Source organism: Haliotis cracherodii, unplaced genomic scaffold (assembly GCF_022045235.1).
Source record: "Haliotis cracherodii isolate W230 unplaced genomic scaffold, xgHalCrac1.p SCAF_17, whole genome shotgun sequence".
Lineage (NCBI taxonomy): Eukaryota > Metazoa > Mollusca > Gastropoda > Lepetellida > Haliotidae > Haliotis > Haliotis cracherodii.
In genome coordinates this window covers 13,711,011-13,732,067 of record NW_027266272.1, presented here as the reverse complement: position 1 = coordinate 13,732,067, position 21,057 = coordinate 13,711,011, and the positions used below count along the sequence as shown (strand labels likewise).

Here is a 21,057-nt window from a genome sequence, read left to right as displayed (position 1 = left end):
TTGGTACCTGTTCCACTGTTGTTATTAAGCACAGACTGTGAAACATTGAACATTTGACTTCTGCCAGTTTCGAGCATGCCAATATCCCGTAGGCGTGTTAAAGATGCCACATCGCTAGTTCATGCACACCTACATGTACCTTGAGTGGCGATACTGTGAGAGGCATCTGCAAACTACAGGATGTGTTTTGGTTTAAGTTTTACAGACATTAACTTTCTGGCTAGGATGTTTCTCGATGACATGTATGGTTGTTCCAATACTTGGTATTAACGTTCATAGTTCATGAGCCCCTACATTTTGGAAGAGTATGATTACAATACAAGTAAAGTGTCCACCATGTTGGGCGATACATGCAAGACACCTTGATGGTATACTGTTGATTTGCTTGCGTATGTTTGCCCTTGGTATTGCCCACCATGCTGCCGGAAAAGCTACCCCAAGCTGAGCCATGTTGGAGGTACGGGTCTATGGCGTACACTCTCCGACTGAGAACATCCCACAGATGCTCTATTGTGGACATATCAGGGGACTCAAGGGGCCAGTCCAATGTCCGTATGCCTTCTCGTCGGAGATGATCGGTGGTGACCTGGGCAATTCAAAACTTTTGCTGAAAATTCTAGTTAATGCAACAACGACAGGACGCAACATTTCATTAACATATCGCTAGCAAGTCAAATGTTGTCACAATAACCAAATCAGATCCCCATGTGTGAAACCGCCCCATTCCGTGACACTACCGCCCCCATACCGACCATGATCCATAATTGGTGCCCTAGTTTAATTCCGTTCGCCGCTACGTCGCCAAGACCGTTTTCTGCCAACTGTCATTTGGGGGCACAACTTTGACGCGTCTCTAAACACGGTGTTAAGCCATTGGCGCACAGCCCGTCCCTGGTGTTGCCTAGCCCAACTAATCTTTGCCGCCTATGGAAAGTTGTCAGGGTCATACCCTCCACAGGATGCCTGCCTTTCCGGCGGGTTGCTTTGAAGCGGGTTAGACGGTAGTTGTTGAAATTCGCCTACCTCTTATTGTACAGAATTGCATTGAGCAGTTAATGTAATGAGACAATATTGTCTTGGTTGATGCATGTCATCGATTCCAATTGCGTGGATCGATGCTCATGATATCAATCACTGGAATGTCTGGTCCAGACTCGATTATTTTACAGACCGCCGTCATATAGCCTTAAACAACCAAACAACCAACCAACCAACACGACATCACAATCTGGTGATGACTACAAGATCCATTAAGTCGCCTTTTACGAGCAGCATAGTTTGATGGGGATCACACCTTATGAAAAAGTTAACTGGTTTACTTGAACTAACTCACTTTCTGTAAATGCCGAGGGTAAATATATCTTAAATAGGCCGATCTAAGTACCCGTCTAACGCTACTGCTGCCGGGATGCAAATCCATGTAAATACAGCTACGCCCATCTTCCAAAACATCCAAATGGTTTTCAAAATGTTGAACATGTCTGCAGTTGGCTTTCACTGACATAATATACCGAGGCGTTTAACAGAATAGATTTAACATTAACTCTCTTTTGTTCTTATAGCAAATAAACCCTGTCATAACAATTATTTGACATATTGACCGATGCAGATGTACTAATGGATGCAGTGATACTGATTATACCCTAAACATCATTCCCGCCACGGCTAAACACATCAGACATCAACATAATATTGTTATACACCCTACTTGGAATTATTTACTTTGTGCAACCGTTATAAGCGACAAACAGGACCCAGCGGGAGTGTTACGGCTCCAGGGTACACGGAATAAAGGGATATGGTCTGGCGGTGCCATCTCTCAGGCAAGTGTTATAAACTCTCTATAATACGTTATTGAGCGAGTCAGTATTATTGTGTGTGGGCCCGTGAAGATCCGGGGTAGAATAGGTCTCCAGCAACCCATGCTTGTCTTAAGTGGCGACTAACGGGATCAGATGGTCAGGCTCGCTGACTTTTTTGATGCATGTCATCGGATCCAAATTGCGTGGATCGATGCACATGATGTCAATCACTGGATTGTCTGGTCCATACTCGATAATTTGCAGACCCCCGCCAGCTGGAATATTGCGGCGTTGAAGAAAAAAACAAACAAAACCTTGACATATTGCTTCCGACATATGTTTTGTAACTAAAGGGAAAGTATGGGAGAATACTCAAAACCTGTCTCGAAATACGTTTGCTTGTTTCTTGTTCAACTGGCAATATGCCATATATATGACGAGAACCCAGCTGTGACTAACCACAGCTGGGCCAGACAAACCTAACTGATATGATGAGGAAATGTCATGCAAAGTACTGAACCTCTGAATCCATTTGGTGACCTTGTATAACATATGTTACTTAGAACGCCGACGGACCCGTGAAGATCCGGGGTAAAATAGGTCTTCAGCAACCCATGCTTGCCGTGAAGGGCAACTATGCTTGCCGTAAACGGCAACTAACATGATCGGGTGGTCAGGCTCGCTGACTTGGTTGTTGCATGTCATCGATCCCACTTGCGTGGATCGATGCTCATGATATCAATCACTGGACAGTCTATTCCATACTCGATCATTTAGACAGCTGTCATATAGATGGAAGTTAGTTGGGCGTTAAACAACAAAATGGAACACCTACTAACTCGGAATCATCACGGCAGCCTCGAAAACAGATAACACGATAGGTATCCAATGATAAGAAGAGCTGACGACGAACAGTTTAGTTGCTTATTATTTGCCTCTTCAATTTCAATTACCTCTTGAAATCTGCGAGTTCTACCAGTGGAACAAGACACGTTTACCCTTTTCGCGAACACCTGTTTGGAACACTGTTTGTTTGTTTGTTTCTTAACGCCACACTCAGCAATATACAAGCTATATAACGGCGGTCTGTAAACATTCGAGTGTGGACCAGACAATCCAGTGATTGACATCATGAGCATCGATCCACGCAATTGGGTTGGCTGGATGGTTGGTTGTTTAACGCCGCACTCAGCAATATTCCAGCTATATGACGGCGGTCTGTAAATAATCGAGTTTGGACCATACAAACCAGTGATTGACACCATGAGCATCGATCCATGCAAATGGGATCGATGACATGCATCAACCAAGTCAGCGAGCCTGACCACCCGATCCCGTTAGTCCCTTTTAAGACAAGCATAGTCGCCTTTTACGGCAAGCATGGGTTGCTGCAGTTGTTAACACTGATTTTTTTTGTGATCCATTGATTATTATCTTCATCATTTTTACGGCAAGTATGGGTTGCTGAAGACCTATTCTATCCCGGAATTGGGATACGATGACATGCATCAACCAAGTCAGCGAGTGTGACCACCCGATCCCGTTAGTTGCCTCTTACGACAAGGATAGTTGCCTTTTACGGCAAGCATGGGTTGCTGCAGTTGTGAACACTGATTTTTGATGATCCATTGATTTTATCTTCATCACTATATTGTCCTTTACGGCTAGTGGAATCTGTTTCGGCAGATGACCGCGACAATGACGCCAACCTCATTTAGGATACTAAATTTTCTGGTATTTTGAATTAATAATCACCAAAGAGAACAATATGGCACCTTCATGAAAAGTATCAATTGCGTATTTACAGGTGCCCTCTTCTGCAACTGGGTACTGTGGCTACTGCTGGGTTGTTGCCATGACATCAAACGTCCTCTTTTAGGAGATGGAGTCCCCACATTACCACGTAACATAACACCGGACGGAAACAGCAACAATGTGACTTTGCGAGATCCTGTGGGTGAGTAGATATAGCTTGAAAAAATTGATTCATAACCTTTTCGTTGATTTGACAGAAAAGGCACTGGACAGATGCCTCTTCCCTGTTGTCTGTGTGTGTCAGTAAATATCTTACACTCAGAAAATGAAGTGCTCGTTCCAACCAATGAGTCAGTGAGTGAGTTGGGTTTAACGCCGCTTTCAACAGTTTTCAAGTTATATCACGGCGTGTCAGCTTGATGTGGGAGGACAGCCCGAAGTGATGCAGGTCTCAGACGTTTACCACTTCGGTGAAACCCACGAGCACAAGTATGGTGCTGACAAACCTAGAAACATAATCGGGGCGAATCGGGATTCGATCTCACAATCATAGGTTTCTGGCGTGCCCAAGGGACGCAACTCTGCACAGCCAATCGCGGCTCTTTAGACGACTGGGCCACCCGTGCCCCGTCCAACTAATGATGACACCCGAATTTATCAAAGAGGTTCGTTGCCGATTATTACTGTATCAGCTTCGGCATCCATATTTGAAAAGATCATATTCGCGCCGTTGTTGTTTGTTGATTATCGCTGCACTCAACAATATTCCAGTTATGTGACGGCGGTCAGAAATATAATCGAGTCTGGACCTGGCATTCCACTGATTGACATCATGAGCATCTATCCACGCAATTGTGATGCGATGACATGTATCAACCAAGTCGCCTTTTACGACAAGCATAGTCGCCTTTTACGGCAAGTATGGGTTGCTGAAGACCTATTCTATCCCGGAACTTCACGGGTAAACTATGACTTCATTGAGTGTTTATATAGTTTGAAGTGGGGCCCTACTTATATGTTTAATTTGCATTATTTCATATATTAAACTGTTTGTACTCTCAAAATGAATCCTGGCCTTTGTGAAAATCTTGTCGTTTGACTGCTGGACTGATGAAGCAAATAAAAGGATCGGTTTGATGTTTTACGCCGCACTCAGGAATATTCCAGCTATATGACAGCGGACTGTAAATAATCGAGTCTAGACCAGACAATCCAGTGATTGACATCATGCATCAACCAAGTCAGCGAGCCTGACCACCCGATCCCGTTATACGCCTATCCAGCCTATCTGTGCCAGGATTACCCCATCCCCCTTTCCTGCATTTTATATCTTAATCTGTATTTTAAAGTAATAGGTTACTTTCGAGTATTCACATACTTTTGTTTCTTGACACTACTCATATTAGTCAACCGACTTGATTGGAATACATTTATTCTCTAAATTCATACTATTCTGTCATGTCAAAGTATTGGTCGGTAGATTCATCACCGAATAACATACAGCGTCATTTTAGTTTCATGGTTACAACACAAAGTTGTGTATACAACAGATGGAGCTGTTGTAGATGCACTATGCGCTTAATTAAAATATACATTTCTAAAGCCAGACACATACCGAATGTATTTTAATTGGAAATTTGCAAACGACGACTCCAGCAACTTTTGCCGATGGACAGCCAACAGTATCGACTACAGAGTCCACTTGACCCGTGAAGATTCCGGGGTAGAATAGGTCTTCAGCAACCGATGCTTGTCGTAAGAGGCGACTAACGGGATCGGGTGGTCAGGCTCACTGACTTGGTTGATGCATGTCATCGATCTCAATTGCGTGGATCGATGCTCATGATCTCAATCACTGGATTGTCTGGTCCAAACTCGATTATATACAGACTGCCGTCATATAGCTGGAATATTGTTGAGAGCGGCGTTAAACAACCAACCAGCCAACCAACAGAGTACACTTCTTGACTTGGCTTTGCAACGTTTGGTCAAAGCAAAACTCTTATTCCACTAACAAAGACAAAGACCGCACGTTCTTCAATTTGAAATTTTGGAAGTGATGCTTTAAATTCAAGTAACATTCCCAGACTAAAGGTACACTCAAAACAAAAAGTTAAAGCACCACCTACTGTAGAGTCTCAAATAATGCATTCTAAGAAAATGACCAAACGATGTGACAAAAAACGTCTTCCAAACATTTTAATAGTCATCCAACAGTTCGTGTGTGTAGTGCGTGCTACACGATGCACGTGGTGATCAAGGTGATCACACACACACACACACACACACTCAAAAATCAATTTTCTCCAGGTATTTGGTACAGGCAATATCTTCATCAATATATATTGCACAAGAGGCGACTAACGGGATCGGGTGGTCAGGCTCGCTGACATGGTTCATGCATGTCATCGATCCCTATTGCGGGGATCGATGCTCATGGTATCAGTCACTGGATTGTCCGGTCCAGACTGAATAATTTACAGACCTCCGTCATATAGGTGGAATATTGCTGAGTGCCGCGTTAAACAACAGACTAACCAACCAACCAATTTTCCTTATCAGGGAATTGGTTTATGAATATATTTACAAAATGTGGACTTAAATTTTCACACGGTGAGTTTCAGGCGAACATTTCTGAGGGAGTCAAATGCCTTGGAATAGTCAATGCAGTAAAAACAGACTCATTTCTCTTTAACATAGCCTGTAATGAAATAATGTTGTCAATAGATGGGTAATGAGCTATTAAGCTTCTTTGATGGATGAACAACTTCTTTATTACAATTAAGGGGGACGTTTCGACTATCAAGCATAGTCGCCTTTTACGGCAAGCATGGGTTGGTGAAGACCTATTCTACCCCGGATCTTCATCTGGACAAATGGGATTCCAGAATTACAGAATTAAAATGGGATGTGTTATTTGCATTGTACATGTATATAATACTGCAAATATTTCGTAAATGTTGTCAACAATTAAAAGGGGTGGACGGAAAATCTGACAGCATGAACGTGTACTTCTCTAGATACAAATGTAGCATAAAAATCTGAACCGTTTCCATGTTATGATCCAGGATATAAGTTTCCAGAGGCAAGGCTGGACCCCAGGGCGAATCCTATTGGCATAAATGTATTATTCTCTTCATGACAAACACATGTATATGTAGCAAGTGGTAATTCTGCTTAAAATATATTTATATATATATATATATATACTGAGTCAAATTAAAAACATCACATTTTTAAAAGTATTCCCATATATGAAATACAACTGACCAATGTATCAGAGAAGGTCATTTTTAATCATTAATGTCCAAAGAAGGATTTTAATTAACGGTGGTAACCATAATTTGTTCCAAGCTATATGACGGCGGTCTAAAAATAATCCAGTGATTAATATCATGAGCATCGATCCACGCAATTGGGTTCGATGACATGCATCAACCAAGTCAGCGAGCCTGACCACCCGATCCCGTTAGTCGCCTTTTACGACAAGCATAGTCGCCTTTTACGGCAAGAATGGGTTGCTGAAGACCTATTCTATCCCAGGATCTCCACGAGTCTGAGGAAAGAGAACGTGGTCAACGTATAATTGTTACATCTTCTACAAATGATATCATCTGTGCTCTCTTAAGTTTGCTGATAATGTCTTATCATGGTGTGACACCTGTTTCACAACTGCAAAAACAGATATCTTAACTAGAAAGTATTTTTTGTAAACTTACTGGTATGAAATTAAATCTAAACAAGAGGCCCATAGGGCATATTTCGCTCCCCAGGATATTTACGCAATCACGACAAAATATTCACATACACGGGCTGGCCGCACTTAACGCCGCACTCAGCAGTATTCAAGCTATATGACGATGGTATGTAAATAATCGAGTCTGGACCAGACAATCAAATGATTAATATCATAATCATCGATCCACGCAATTGGGATCGATGACATGCATCAACCAGTCAGCGAGCCTCACCACCCGATCTCGTCATTCGCCTCTAATATCTATTTAAGTGAATCTAGCAATAACATTATCCATGTACTTGAATCTAGCAAGTGTACCCTTACTTTGCAGATGTTCTCGAGGCTTTACCATGTCACTTTGAGGGTTGCAGTCAACGATGCTGGAAAGAAAATGGGTTTGACCCGCCTAAGTTTGCGTTGACATTCCGAGGTGATGGATCGTCAGCTGATAATGAAACGGACGTTTTAGAGCGCAGTAGCGAATCACCCCTTTTATCAGGACAAGAAGGACTATATAAATGTCACTGTGATGACATGTGTATAATCTATGGGGATTGCTGCTATGATTTTCTTTCTGAATGTCATGGCACTAACATGTCGATTCTATTCTCTAATGTGTCAGACTGGTATGATGTTTATATGATAACAAAAAGTTTAATGAATGACGTTACTTCCTTCGATGCAAAGATGTCAATTCTTATGTTCAGATCTTGCCAAGAAATTGAAGGGTCTGATGATGTAACCCATTATTATTGGATGATATCCAACTGCCCACTCAATGCCAATATTGATGTGGCCGACAAATGTACATCAAACATACGCACTCCGCTAAATAGCTCCCCAGTTACCTTGAAACAAAACCCAGAAGTGATATTCCGTAATATCTATTGTGGCATTTGTCATGGGTTTCAAGTAAAAGATGTGCTACGGTGGAGCACAAAAGCAGTATGCTTTGGCACCAGTCCTAATAGTTATTCAAATTTATTGGAGAAACTCAAATATGGTAACTGCACTATAAAAAGTGAACCAACTAAAGAAACAAAAGTGAGAACATGCAATAAATATGGTGTGGACAGGTGTTCACAGAATGAACAGTATGTTGATCCCAATGTTCTTATGTGTAGAAGCTATGAACACATGGTTTTCGATGAGTATGGTGAGCGTTACAGAAATCCCCATGTCTTAGTTCGTCAGCAACACTTGAATGATAACTTAACTTGTACTGACATAAAGCATATGAACTTCAATTCACGGTTCCCTTCAACTGGTTCTTCGGCCTTTATGGGGGATGGGCTTAGCATACTGTTTAATTTTAATGAACAAGGCGTGAAATTTGAATCTAATCAAATAATAATGCCCACAGGAGATTGTAAGGTAGATGAAGTATTTGACCATTACTATGACATTTGTCGGAAACTGCACTGTCAAGGGGGCAATGTTGCTGTCAACGGATCTTGTATCTTTAATGGAACTCAAATTGTAACAAATTATTTCGTTCCATATCACGTAACGCCAGATCACTTCTATCTTACTTTCTCAGTTAATTTTGAAAATGACACAATGATTGGTTCAAAATCAAAGTTTCATGTTACAAATATTAGCTTTGGTGCTGATTTTATCACGGATTTGAACATTCTCGTCACTAATATCTCAACCAATGCATTATGTACAGAAAATAATTCAACTGATGACAATCTCTATCCGCGAATTGACTTCTCTATTAAGATAATGACTGACTCGCATTTAACACTGACAACTCTCGTACATGCAATCTCACAAGTAAACGAATTGTTTTCCAATAAAAGTAGTACCCACTTACGAACCATAACAGATGTGTTTCTTTCGAATTTATATATACAGAACTTTGCATGCAGCCAGGGGACAGCCATTACATTACAAAATGCATCATTGACAACAAACAGTGGAATAATGTATGCACATGACAGTGACACTCTATATCCACTGGAGAGGATAGGGTTTGTCCTTGAGTACAATAATATGACTGCTGTTCTTTCAGAAGCCATTGTTTGTGGTATTCCTCTAAACTGCGACTTCAACATTCTTAATCGTTCCGATTTTGAGCTAGATAACCTTAAATTAAAAGCTATACACTCAGATCTGGTCCTTGAAGAAGATGCTTTCTTCATACAAGAAGAAAAGGTATACGCCTGCAACATGTTCAACTACTCTCGAACGAGGCGCCACATTCAAACATTCTTTAAATACGACCACATACAGGGTATTCTGAGCCATGTGACGTCTGGTGTTTCCTTGGTCAGCCTATTTATCACACTGGTCGTGTATTCGATGCTCCCTGAGCTAAGAAATCTACCCAGTCGTCTAATCATGTCGTTGTCTGCCTCACTTCTTGTATCTCAAACCCTTCTACTTCTCATCCGTCTACCCACTGGAGTCCTGTGTCAGGCCCTAGCAATAGCTCTGCATTTCTCTTGGCTCTGTTCCTTCATGTGGATGACGGTCATGTCATTTAGTGTGGCTAATACTTTCCAAAGCAAAACAAAACAGGCACTGGCTCAGAGGACCAACAAAACGTATACACTCTTCAGTCTCTTTGCATTCGGAATTCCAGTTGTGATTGTTGGTGTCTCGGTCCTTATTGATGTCCTTGATGTCCCAGGTATAGTTATTGGTTATGGAGTATCAGGAGTATGCTGGATATCTAATCCATCAGCATCACTCTTGATATTCGGACTTCCAGTTGGTCTTAGCATTGTAGCCAACACAATAGCTTTTGTCGTTACATACTACAACATTGACAAGAGTCTGAGACTTTCAAAGAACGTGTCCAGTACTGGGAAGGACAAATGCCGTATTCTCATCTACAGTAAGCTGTTCATCATAATGGGTGTTACATGGGGATTCAGCTTTATTGCAGGATTTGCTGATGTGAGATCCCTTTGGTACATCTTCATCATTATGAACGGACTTCAAGGTTTCTACATATTATTTAGCTTCATCTGCACAGACAGGGTTAAATTAATGCTAAGACAGAAATTTGCAGGCAAGGAATCGCAACATGACATGACTTCGACTGTGTACACAAGTACCTCAACCAAAACATAAGACTGGGGAGCAACGTGTTCTTCTCCATTAACTGAAAATGTCGAGCTCGAGGGATCATATGAAATCTTTGAAAATTTGGATGTCGATACATAATGATGCATTTTTTGTTTTTGGTCTGAGAAAGTTACATGGGGATGAGAAATAGTTGGAAAAATGTCAATAAACTTTCAAAATAAATCTTTGTCCTTGCCTCACAAATAATTATTAACATATTTGATAAAACTGAACACGTTTGCGTAAATCGGGCACAATCATCAGAGGGAAACGCTCTGCCGTTCACTGGTTTGCCTGACCTCCTCACCTGCAGCCTCTAGGAGGTGAAAGGCAGGATACCGATCCATTTCCCCAAACAGCATTTCGCTGCGGTGAAACGATCATCCATTTCAGCGGTTCTGCCTGTCGAGAGGGTCGGGCTCACATCATATCGCTATGCGGGAAACCCAGTTTCCGTGTAGAATAAACCATTAGGGGCGCAGCTTTGAAAAAATTTTATCCGTATCTAAATAATGATGACTCTATTTTTGGCACGAGTGGGTATTTCCTGTATATTCTCAAAATCCTAACGATTTCTTGTACCTTTTCTCCCATTACCGATTGTCATATCTGACCCGTGACGATCCGGGGTAGAATAGGTCTTCAGCAACCCATAGTTGCCGTAAAAGGCGACTAACGGGATCGGGTGGTCAGGCTCGCTGACTTGGTTGGTGCATGTCATCGTATCCCAATTGCGTGGATCGATGCTCATGATGTCAGTCACTGGATTGTCTGGTCCAGACTCGATTATTTACAGACCGCCGTCATATAGCTGGAATATTGCTGAGTGCGGCGTTAAAAAACAAATCAATCAATCAATCAATCAATGTCATATCTCTACCGCTTTGGGTTGTGATCGTTCGGCCATCGCGTTTATCTGTTTCGATAGCTATACACTGATGGGGAACAACTCACTAGACACTCCCCTCTAAAAAATAACGTCGTCCTATGTACGTCATCAAGTTGCGAGCGCAAAGACAACGTTTTAGGGTGAAAAAAACTCGCTCCGTTCTTCATTGTTCTTTGTGATTTATCGCGTAGCTATCGCTCTTATATAATAATATATTACAACAATCTATTATTTGGAAAAGATTAGTTATGAAAAAATATGAACAATTTACTACTGTAGATATTTCAATGTGAGCGGTATCAAGTATGCCAATACCATTGTGTCAACTTAATATTGCTTGTTCCTTGAAAACAATAACAAGTGTTTCAGAAAATGATTGTTCTGAAAATATATTAGTAGTTTTGTTTGTTTTCATCAATATGTTTGTTCTCTACTTTTATGTTTTAAACTTAAATGTGTCATATTCTCTATCCTGATTCTGAAGGCACCACATACAAATTTGTTTTACCCTCTGGTTTATACATGTGCGCTTTATGACAGAATATGTGCTTTGCAGGACCCCTGAAGGTCCGGGATAGAATAGGTATTCAGCAATCCATGCTTACCGTAAAAGGCGACTATGCTTGTCGTAAAAGGCGACTAACGGGATCGGGTGTTCAGGCTCGCTGACTTGGTTGATGTATGTCATCGATCCCAATTGGTCTGTAAATAATCGAGTCTGGACCGGACAATCCCGTAATTGACATCATGAGCATCGATCCACGCAATTGGGATACGATGACATGCATCAACCAAGTTGTACTATCCTACATCTCTCTGGATGATATATTGTTCATTTTGATGTCAAGTGTCTATACGACTGTTCTTTACAAATGTACTACTTGTGTTTATTGACCGCTTGTTCCTGTGAAAGTTCTGGGATAATCATTTGATTACCGTTTGTAAATAGCTAGTAGTATTACGTGTTACTCGGGTTAAATGTACTTTCCCATAAAATATGTGATGAGTGGAATGTTTTTGCTTATTTTATATTACCTTGACTTATTTATTGTGCAGTTTTGTGTTGACCAATAAAGTGCAATATAAATGTATTTTTGTGTCATGAATATTTAAAAAAAGAGACTCCAGTGATATGTGCACATCGGATACAGACCTGTAAAGATCCGGGATACAATATGTCGGGATCGGATGGTCAGGCTCGCTGACTTGGTTGATGCATGTAATCGATCCCACATTGCGAGGATCGATGCTCATGATATCGATCACCGGATTGACTTGGCCAGTCTCGATTATTGACAGACCGCCGTCATATAGCTGGAATTTATTCCTCAGTCCTTGGTTTGATGCTTTACGCATCCATGTGTACTAACCAAGCAAAATATTTTACCATGGATGCATGCATGTCGTAGGAGGCGACTAACGAGATCGGGTGGTCAGGCTCGCTGACTTGGTTGATGCTTGTCATCGTATCCGAATTGCGTAGATCGATGCTCATGATGTCTATCACTAGATTGTCTGGTCCTGCCGTGAAGACGCCGGGGTAGAATAAGTCTTCAGCAACCCATACGTGCCATAAAAGGTGACTATGCTTGTCGTAAAAGGCGACTAACGGGATCGGGTGGTCAGGCTCGCTGACTTGATTGATGTATGTCACCGATCCCAATTGCGTGGATCGATGCTCATGATATTAATCACTGGATTGTCTGGTCCAGACTCGATTACTTACAAACCGGAATATTGCTGAGTGCGGCGATCAACAACAAACCAACCAACTCGATTATTTACAGACCGCCGTCATATAGCTGGAATATTGTTGAGTGCGGCGTTAATCAGGAAACAAACACACAAGCAAACATACAAACAAACCATGGTCAGCGTTTCAACATTCACGGCTACGGTAAAGCTTTTGCGTGTTTCCATTTGGCGTTTAAAGCAAAATGGAGATGAAATATACATGAATGAATCATTGGAAATCAGTGATACTTCAAGCGAACACTTCAACAATTAGGCTAACCCACCGCCCGTATTATAGTAATCGGCCGTAATGTGGATTTTTATATTTCAGGTACTCCTCCCAAACAACAGCAGACTTTCGCAGCTTAGCGCCACACACTACATCCTCCTCAGTGTTGATGACATCGACAATAGCATGGGGTGACGTTTGTGACTCATCTTTGGCCTACAGAATATCACAATCAGAAATCAAATGGCATGAGTTGTGACTATATGTGACTGTTACAACTGAAGACCAACCTGAATGCTGTTTCAGACCAAATGGCGTATCGGTCTGTTAGGAAATGAACTATTCGACTTATTTGGATTCGAACATGTCTGCACAGAAGTAGCTGATCATGTCTATTCGACTTATTTGGATTCGAACATGTCTGCACAGAAGTAGCTGATTATGACATGAATTATCCAACTGACCTGTCCTGAAATTACGCTCACCATTTCTAGTAGCGTAACCATACTGCGGACCCGTGAAGATCCAGGGTAGAATAGCTCTTCAGCAACCCATGCGTGCAATAAAAGGCGACTATGCGTGTCGTAAGAGACGACTAATAGGATGCTTTGATACATGGTAGCAACTCAGGCCAATGGAGTCCCCTCTTCCCCAGCCAGGAAATGCAAGAATCAGGGCCCAAACCCAATAAATGTAAGATGATCCCTTAATCCAAATATCTAAAACTTTGAAAGAGGTATTAGCACATAACATTGCATTGCTACTTAAACTGATGAAATCCGACCGATTCCGATATAGCGCTTAAATGAATCTGACTTCCATCTGCCCCACAGCCTTATTGTCTGACCTGTGGTATGCCTTGTATGGCTGCCACTGCTGCTGCCCCAATTCGGAAGGAATGAGAATTAAATGCAGCCTCTGGTAGTTGACTGAACTTGAGGGCCTTGAGTAGTAAAGCTGAAAACTGTGCTCTTGTAACTGGAGAATGGTTGATGTGAATGAACAGAGCATGAGATTGAGGCGTGGGTGGCCGAATTGCCAAATAGAAAGAAAACGCTTGTACTGGGCATATTCATATTTAGAATGAGATCCGACCCGTGAAGATCCGGGGTAGAATAGGTCTTCAGCAACCCATGCTTGCCGTAAAAGGCGTCTATGCTTGTCGGGATCGGGTGACCCGGTCAGGCTCGCTGACTTGGTTGAAGCAAGGATGAATCCCAATTGCGTGGATCGATGCTCATGATATTAATCCCTGGATTGTCTGGTCCAGACTCGATTATTTACAGTCCGCCATCATATAGCTGGAATATTGCTGAGTGCGGCGTAAAACAACCAACCAACCAACTATACTGCCTCTTGTGATTAACCGAGTGATCATCTGCCAAAGTTGCAGCCTGGAGTAACTGATCAACCTTCGGATACGCTTGCTCGGCAAGTTCACAGCAATATACACTGCTCAAAACCTCCACCGAGGTCATTATCTAATACAGTAAACTATGTTTATAACGAACTGACAGTTATAACGAACTGTTTTTTGGTCCCGGCATTATCTGTATATTTTATCATATACAATACGTTCAGAGAACTTGTGTCATAACGAACTGAAGTTAGTGCTCCCTTTGAGTTCGTTATAACCGTAGCGTACTGTACATATATCGTAACGTTCTACAGGACCAATGCAGTACACATGGCGCTTAGATGATGCAAGACCACACTCCCCTTCAGCGACTTGATCTGCCTGGGCCAACTAAGGGCCAATCCTTTGTAAAAAAAAATGCCGTCCAACTCGTTAACAGCGTTAACAGCTTGGTGCATTTCATATAGCTTTTACTGACTACTGATCCCTTAAATCGTCTAAACTGTGTGTGGAGATTAAGTAGACAAAACGTTGAAAGACTAATCGGATGCATTAATGGACGGGATCGGGTGTTCAGGCTCGCTGACTTGATTTGATGCATGTCATCGATCCAATCACTGGATTGTCTGGTCCAGGCTCGATTATTTACAGACCGCCGTCACATAGCTGGAATATTGCTAAGTGCGGCGTTAAACATTAAACCAACCGAAACCAAATCAAACATCACGCTGCTGTTTATCGTACAATATGTTAAAGCAGAATCCATGAAGGGTGCAGGAATTTTGGATTTGGGGAGTTTGGTCAAAAATGGAAGATGAGCATGTCATCCATATTATCTATCGCAATTCACATAAATCACAACATTTTAATAACTTATTTAGGATTCAGGAATCAATACCCAGTGTTCCTTGATACTAAGATACAAGGTATACCTGACATGGCTGGTATATTGGATCAACTTGCATTCTGTACTATGGGCCTGTGGCCTTACAGTTATATATGAATAAACTGATTGTGTTGACATATAATCATTACTGTCCCGAAAATAACCTTCACCAGAAAGCTTGCATTCATATTTAATAGAAGATACCTATTTGTTTATGTATGTTCTAAATGTGTACTATAAACAGGGATTTTTTTGCGACCGTTTTATTATTGCGAGTTTTGCGAACGAGACTCAATCGCAAAAATTAAAAACGCAAAAATAAGAAATAAATAAGACTTAATGATTTCTTATAGATGTTTCCAGCATTCAGAGTGTGTATAAATATAAATATCTCCTACGTCAATCCACAATTTTTCAAATCGCGTTGGAGACAAGGCTGGTAGTCGTTGGTACATTTTTCTACTGTGTCTGAGCTTCAGCATATTTTCTTCGGCATTATTTGCTGCCGAAAATGGGTTAGAGTTACCTCCCGTTGGAAGCGGTTGTTGTTATTATCATTTTTAGCTCCCACAAACATCGAAAAAAATGATTTGAGTGGAAGGTCTATAAGTGTCAAAATCCTATTCAGTAATCATGGGTGTTCCGATTAATATATGGAGAGCCCGGATCGGATGTTTTCAGCAGCCAAGGGGTCACGAACGGACTGAAAAAATGCAACCGTATCGATCAACATCGCAATGGACGCCAGGAACAGACATGGCATATCGGATACTACTTTGCACAGTGTTATTACTGTCGATCGACACTTCAGGTATGACCATTGCAAACAACGCAAGCTACGTGTATTCTTATCTGAGTATGTTTGACACCAGAATAAACTTTCATATACGTGAATACAATCACACCCCTTTGTTCACATTTGAAAAAACAGACTACTCTCGAGACAGTTGTATGTGCAATCCATGTGCAGGTATTCTTATATATCTGTCAGGAGACATGGAGTTAAACCCTGGACCATTAAATAAAGGTGAGGTAAGGTGAAATGGGGTTTAACGTCGCGTCCAAGATTGCACTTATATAGCGACTGACTGACTGAGTATGGTTTTACGCCGCTTTTAGAAATATTCCAGCAATATCAAGGCGGGGGACACCAGAAATGGGCTTCACACATTGTACCCATGTCGGGAATCGAACCCGGGTCTTCGGCGTGATGAGCGAACGCTTTAACCACTAGGCTACCCGACCGCCCCTATATAGTGACGTGCATGTACGTCTGTGTGTTTGTGTGGCTGCTTGTACTAGTCCGGACTGATGCCGATTTATAGTGCTAGCTCACTGAGATACCATGCCGCAGTTTAACATGAATACCCCACTCAGACACAGTATACTGACTCCGAGCCAACATGAATTCAGAAATCATTAAGCAAATTAAACATTCGGAGGATAAACTAACAAACGAGATCAGTTCAATGAACGACATTCAGTTGTTACGAGGTGACGTCACAGATCTTGAAAAACAACTCAAGGAGACCAAAGAAGAAAATAACATCATGAGGTTAGATATTGATGCTGTCAATAATAATGTTGATGAGATCCATAATGGTTTTGATGCTATTGATTCACGCATAGAGGATCTTGAGAGGCGTAGCAGAAGGAACAACATTATTATCTATGGTATCCCTGGGAGCGCAAACGAATCTTATTCTGTTTGCAAAAATATAACTTTGGATGTTCTGAACTCTGCCAGAACTGATGACAATGAACTATTAACTCGGAGGGTTATCGAGAGGGCACACAGGATAGGACGCACGACGTACGATAAACCACGCCCAGTTATTGCAAAAATGGTTCATTGGGACGATAAAATAAAGACTCTGGACTTGAGAGGTTCTCTAAGTCCAGAGGCTACGGTATAGCAAACGACCTGACGATGAACCAGAGACAAGAAATAAAACAATGCAAATAACAAGACCCAAGCAAACATTATTTCTATAAAGGTGGTAAACTGTCGTCTGCTCCTGTACATCGTACGTACGCTTCACGTGCAAATACAGAGGTGACTCGACCCGAGTCACGTGACGGAAACAACCTATGTCGGGCTGACAGAGGTAACGCAGGCAGGGGTGGGGGATAGGGGTGTGGCTAGTCCCCGGATATACAGGGGGCGTCCTGAACCTACTTGTAGTAACATTAATGCTGTGAAACTTGTGTTTTGGAATATATCAGGATTGCTCTCAAAGTTATCAGACAGTGAGTGTCTTATCATTTTTAAAAACATTTGACATAATTGGTTTGACAGAGACATGGACCCAGAAACTGAATTTTGATGATACATTCTGCGAATATACCAACTTTATTAAGACAGCAGACAAGATAGCAAATTTTGGAAGACCTTCAGGTGGAATTTGTGTTTTCGTAAAAAAGAATCTTATAGCTTATGTTAAAAACTCATGGATCACAGCAAATGGTGTATATCGATTACTTGACATGTCACTGTTTGGACTCGAAAAACACGTGTTATACTGCTGTGTGTTTATTCACCCAGAAGGATCTACATGGTACGACAGTAATGTTGGATCTAAAAACGGTATATTGCTATTTCAGGATGAGCTGCTTGAAATCCTAGGTGATGTTGGTGTCGGTTCGTGCATTTTAGGGGGTGACTTTAATGCAAGAACTGGCAAAGAGACAGATTATGTAGAGGATGATATACTTGAATATCTCCATGGCCAGGATACTTCATACTGGGACTTTCTCTTAGACAGGTTTAATCTGTGTAGATATTCAAGCGATACTGTTCTTAATAACTTTGGAAAATGTTTTTATCAATTTATGTGCTGTTTTAAATGTACACATTATGAATGGCTGCTGTGGAAGTGATTCCGAGAAAGGTGATTTTACATTTATTGGCAATGCTGGAGCAAGTGTTATCGATTACATTTTTAGCACCAAAGATATATTTGACTTGTGCCAAAATTTTGATATTGAGTCACGCCACGAATCACAGCGCCTGCCTATCACAATGTCTTTACGAGCGCTTCCTTCATGTGGAAAACCATCATTTGATAACGCCTACCATAGTCACTCAATGTTTAAGTGAGTGAGTGAGTTGGGTTTAACGCCACTTTTAACAATATTCCAGTTATATCACGGCTAATGTTTAAGTGGGAGATCAGCAAAGCAGATATTTTCCAAGAAAGATGTAAGTGGGATATCAGCAAAGCAGATATTTTCCAAGAAAGACTGTTATCAGACACTTTTGCATGCCTCTTAAGAAAAGCTTATGATTCTGTTTTTACAACTATTTATGAAAATGTATCGTTATTTACAGAAGCTATTGCATATGCAGGGAATGTAATGAAAAGGGAAGTAACCCCTAACAGAGAAAGTAAACAGTGGTTTGACTTGTGAATGTGAGTTGTTAAAGAAGGAAAGATGCCCTCTTTTAAACCATTTCAGGAAATTAAAGGATAAAGACTCACTTGCTAAGTACACTGATTCGAAAAATAAGTATAAAGCTACTTTCAGAAAAAAAGAAACAAAATTTCATGGATAGAAGCAGAAAAAAACTAGAAGAAAGTATCAGCTCATCAAAACAGTTTTGGACGACCTTGAAAAGCATCAGCAAAAAGAAGGAAACTAAAAGTAACATAGAAATGCATGAGTGGTTCAATCACTTCAAAAATCTTTTCAGCGGTGATGATTCCACAAATAACTTCCAGTTGAACTCTTTTGATAATGATGAAACCAATTTTGCAACGGAAATATAAAATTCCCCAATCTCAAAAGAAGAAATTAAATCTGCTATTCAAAATCTGAAAAACTTGAAAAGCCCGCGATTTGATAAACTTATAACAGAATTCTTTAAATACTCTCTTGATAATACCCTGTCGTATTTGGTAATATTATTTAATACAATAATGGATACCTCTTACTTTCCAAAAGGTTGGACACTTGGAACTATCGTTCCAATTCACAAAAAAGGGTTAGCGACAGATGTTGAAAATTGTAGGGGGATTAGACTTACCAGTTTATTCAGTAAGATATTTCTTAGCATTATTAATAAACGCTTGGTATTGTGGTTGGAAGCACTTGATAAGATTGAGGAAGAGCAAGCAGGTTTTCGACAAGGTTACTCAACCACTGATAATATGTTTATCCTCCAGGCTCTTATAGATAGGTATATTCAACGTAAACGTGGACAATTGTAGGCTATATTTGTAGACTTTTCTAAAGCATTCAATTCAGTCTGCAGAGATAAGTTATGGTCTCTATTTAATTCACATGGTGTCAGTAATAAAATGGTTAAATTGTTATGTGGTATATATAAGGAAGTTGAATCATGTGTTAAACAAAACGGCATGTATTCAGATTCTTTTATCTGCCATACTGCTGTACGCCAAGGATGTGTATAAGACCTTTTCTGTTCTGTTTTTTTTTATTAATGAGCTTGCAGCCCCAATCAAAAGAAATTATGATGATGGTATACAATTACATCCTGAACTTATAAAAAAATATTTATGTTACTATTTGCAGATGATCTAATCATGTTCTCAAGTACTGTAAAAGGTTTACAAACTTTGACAAATCAGCTACAATTGAACTGTGATACGTGGAAACTTAATGTCAATCTAGATAAGACAAAAAATGTTGTATTTAGCAAAGGAAATACGCTGTCAAAAACGAAAAGTGGTACTTTCGGGGACAATTACTTTTAACTGAAACCTCATATAAATATCTTGGTGTAATATTTTCAAGTAACAAACGTTTGAACATTTTAGCGAGTGTGCTTATAAATCTTTCTTCAAAATTTTTGACACAAAAATATCTCCTACTCTTTCCCATGGTTCGGAAATATGGGGTTTTGCAGAGGCTAAAGAAATTTAATCCGTACATTTAAACGCATGCAAAAGATTTCTTGGTGTTAAACAGAGTACTTCTGACGTAATGGTTTATGGAGAATGTGGTCGCATGCCCTTGTATATATATCACTACTTAAAAATCATAAGATACTGGTTAAAATTACTAAAAATGCCAGTAAGTAGATTGCCAAAAAAATGTTATAATATGATGCTATTGTATGAAAAGAATGGAGATCAAAATTGGTCATACAATGTTAAATGTCTACTGTATTGATGTGGGTATGGTTACATCTGGGAAAACCAATGTTTCTTTGAGAATCATGTTCATATCGAAAATAAGGCAGACGCTTTTTGACATGTACTTTCAAACATGGAGATCTACTGCTAGATGTTTGGGAATAATATAGATATTTTAAAATGCAAATATACGCCGAAAAATATTTAACTGATGTAAATATAAGAAAATGCAGAATATCATTAACACAATTTAGATGCAGCTCACACAGGTTAATGGTTGAAGTTGGTAGGCACAACAAAATATATACCCAAATGTTTAAGATTATATAATCAATGTTCTTTAAATTTTGTCGAAGATGAATTTCATTTTCTACTTGCATGTTGTAAATATGCTAATTTAAGGAAAAAATATATTGAACAGAAATACTATGTACATCCAAATAAATACAAGTTTATCTCTTTAATATCACATGTGAGCAAAACGGCTAT

At 40.3% G+C, this 21,057-nt stretch overlaps 1 protein-coding gene across 1 annotated transcript; it reads left to right on the top strand.

The window, feature by feature from the left end:
• The first annotated feature begins 9,294 nt into the window (after positions 1 to 9,294).
• Positions 9,295 to 10,380, top strand: LOC139464419 (G-protein coupled receptor Mth2-like). Its single transcript, XM_071245952.1, has one exon. The coding sequence runs from the start codon at positions 9,295 to 9,297 to the stop codon at positions 10,378 to 10,380; it is 1,086 nt and encodes a 361-aa protein (XP_071102053.1).
• Positions 10,381 to 21,057: the final 10,677 nt, after the last annotated feature.

Bases quoted from the DNA above. Each gene is read 5' to 3' on its own strand.
- LOC139464419 (XM_071245952.1), top strand. From the start codon at position 9,295: ATGACTGCTGTTCTTTCAGAAGCCATTGTTTGTGGTATTCCTCTAAAC.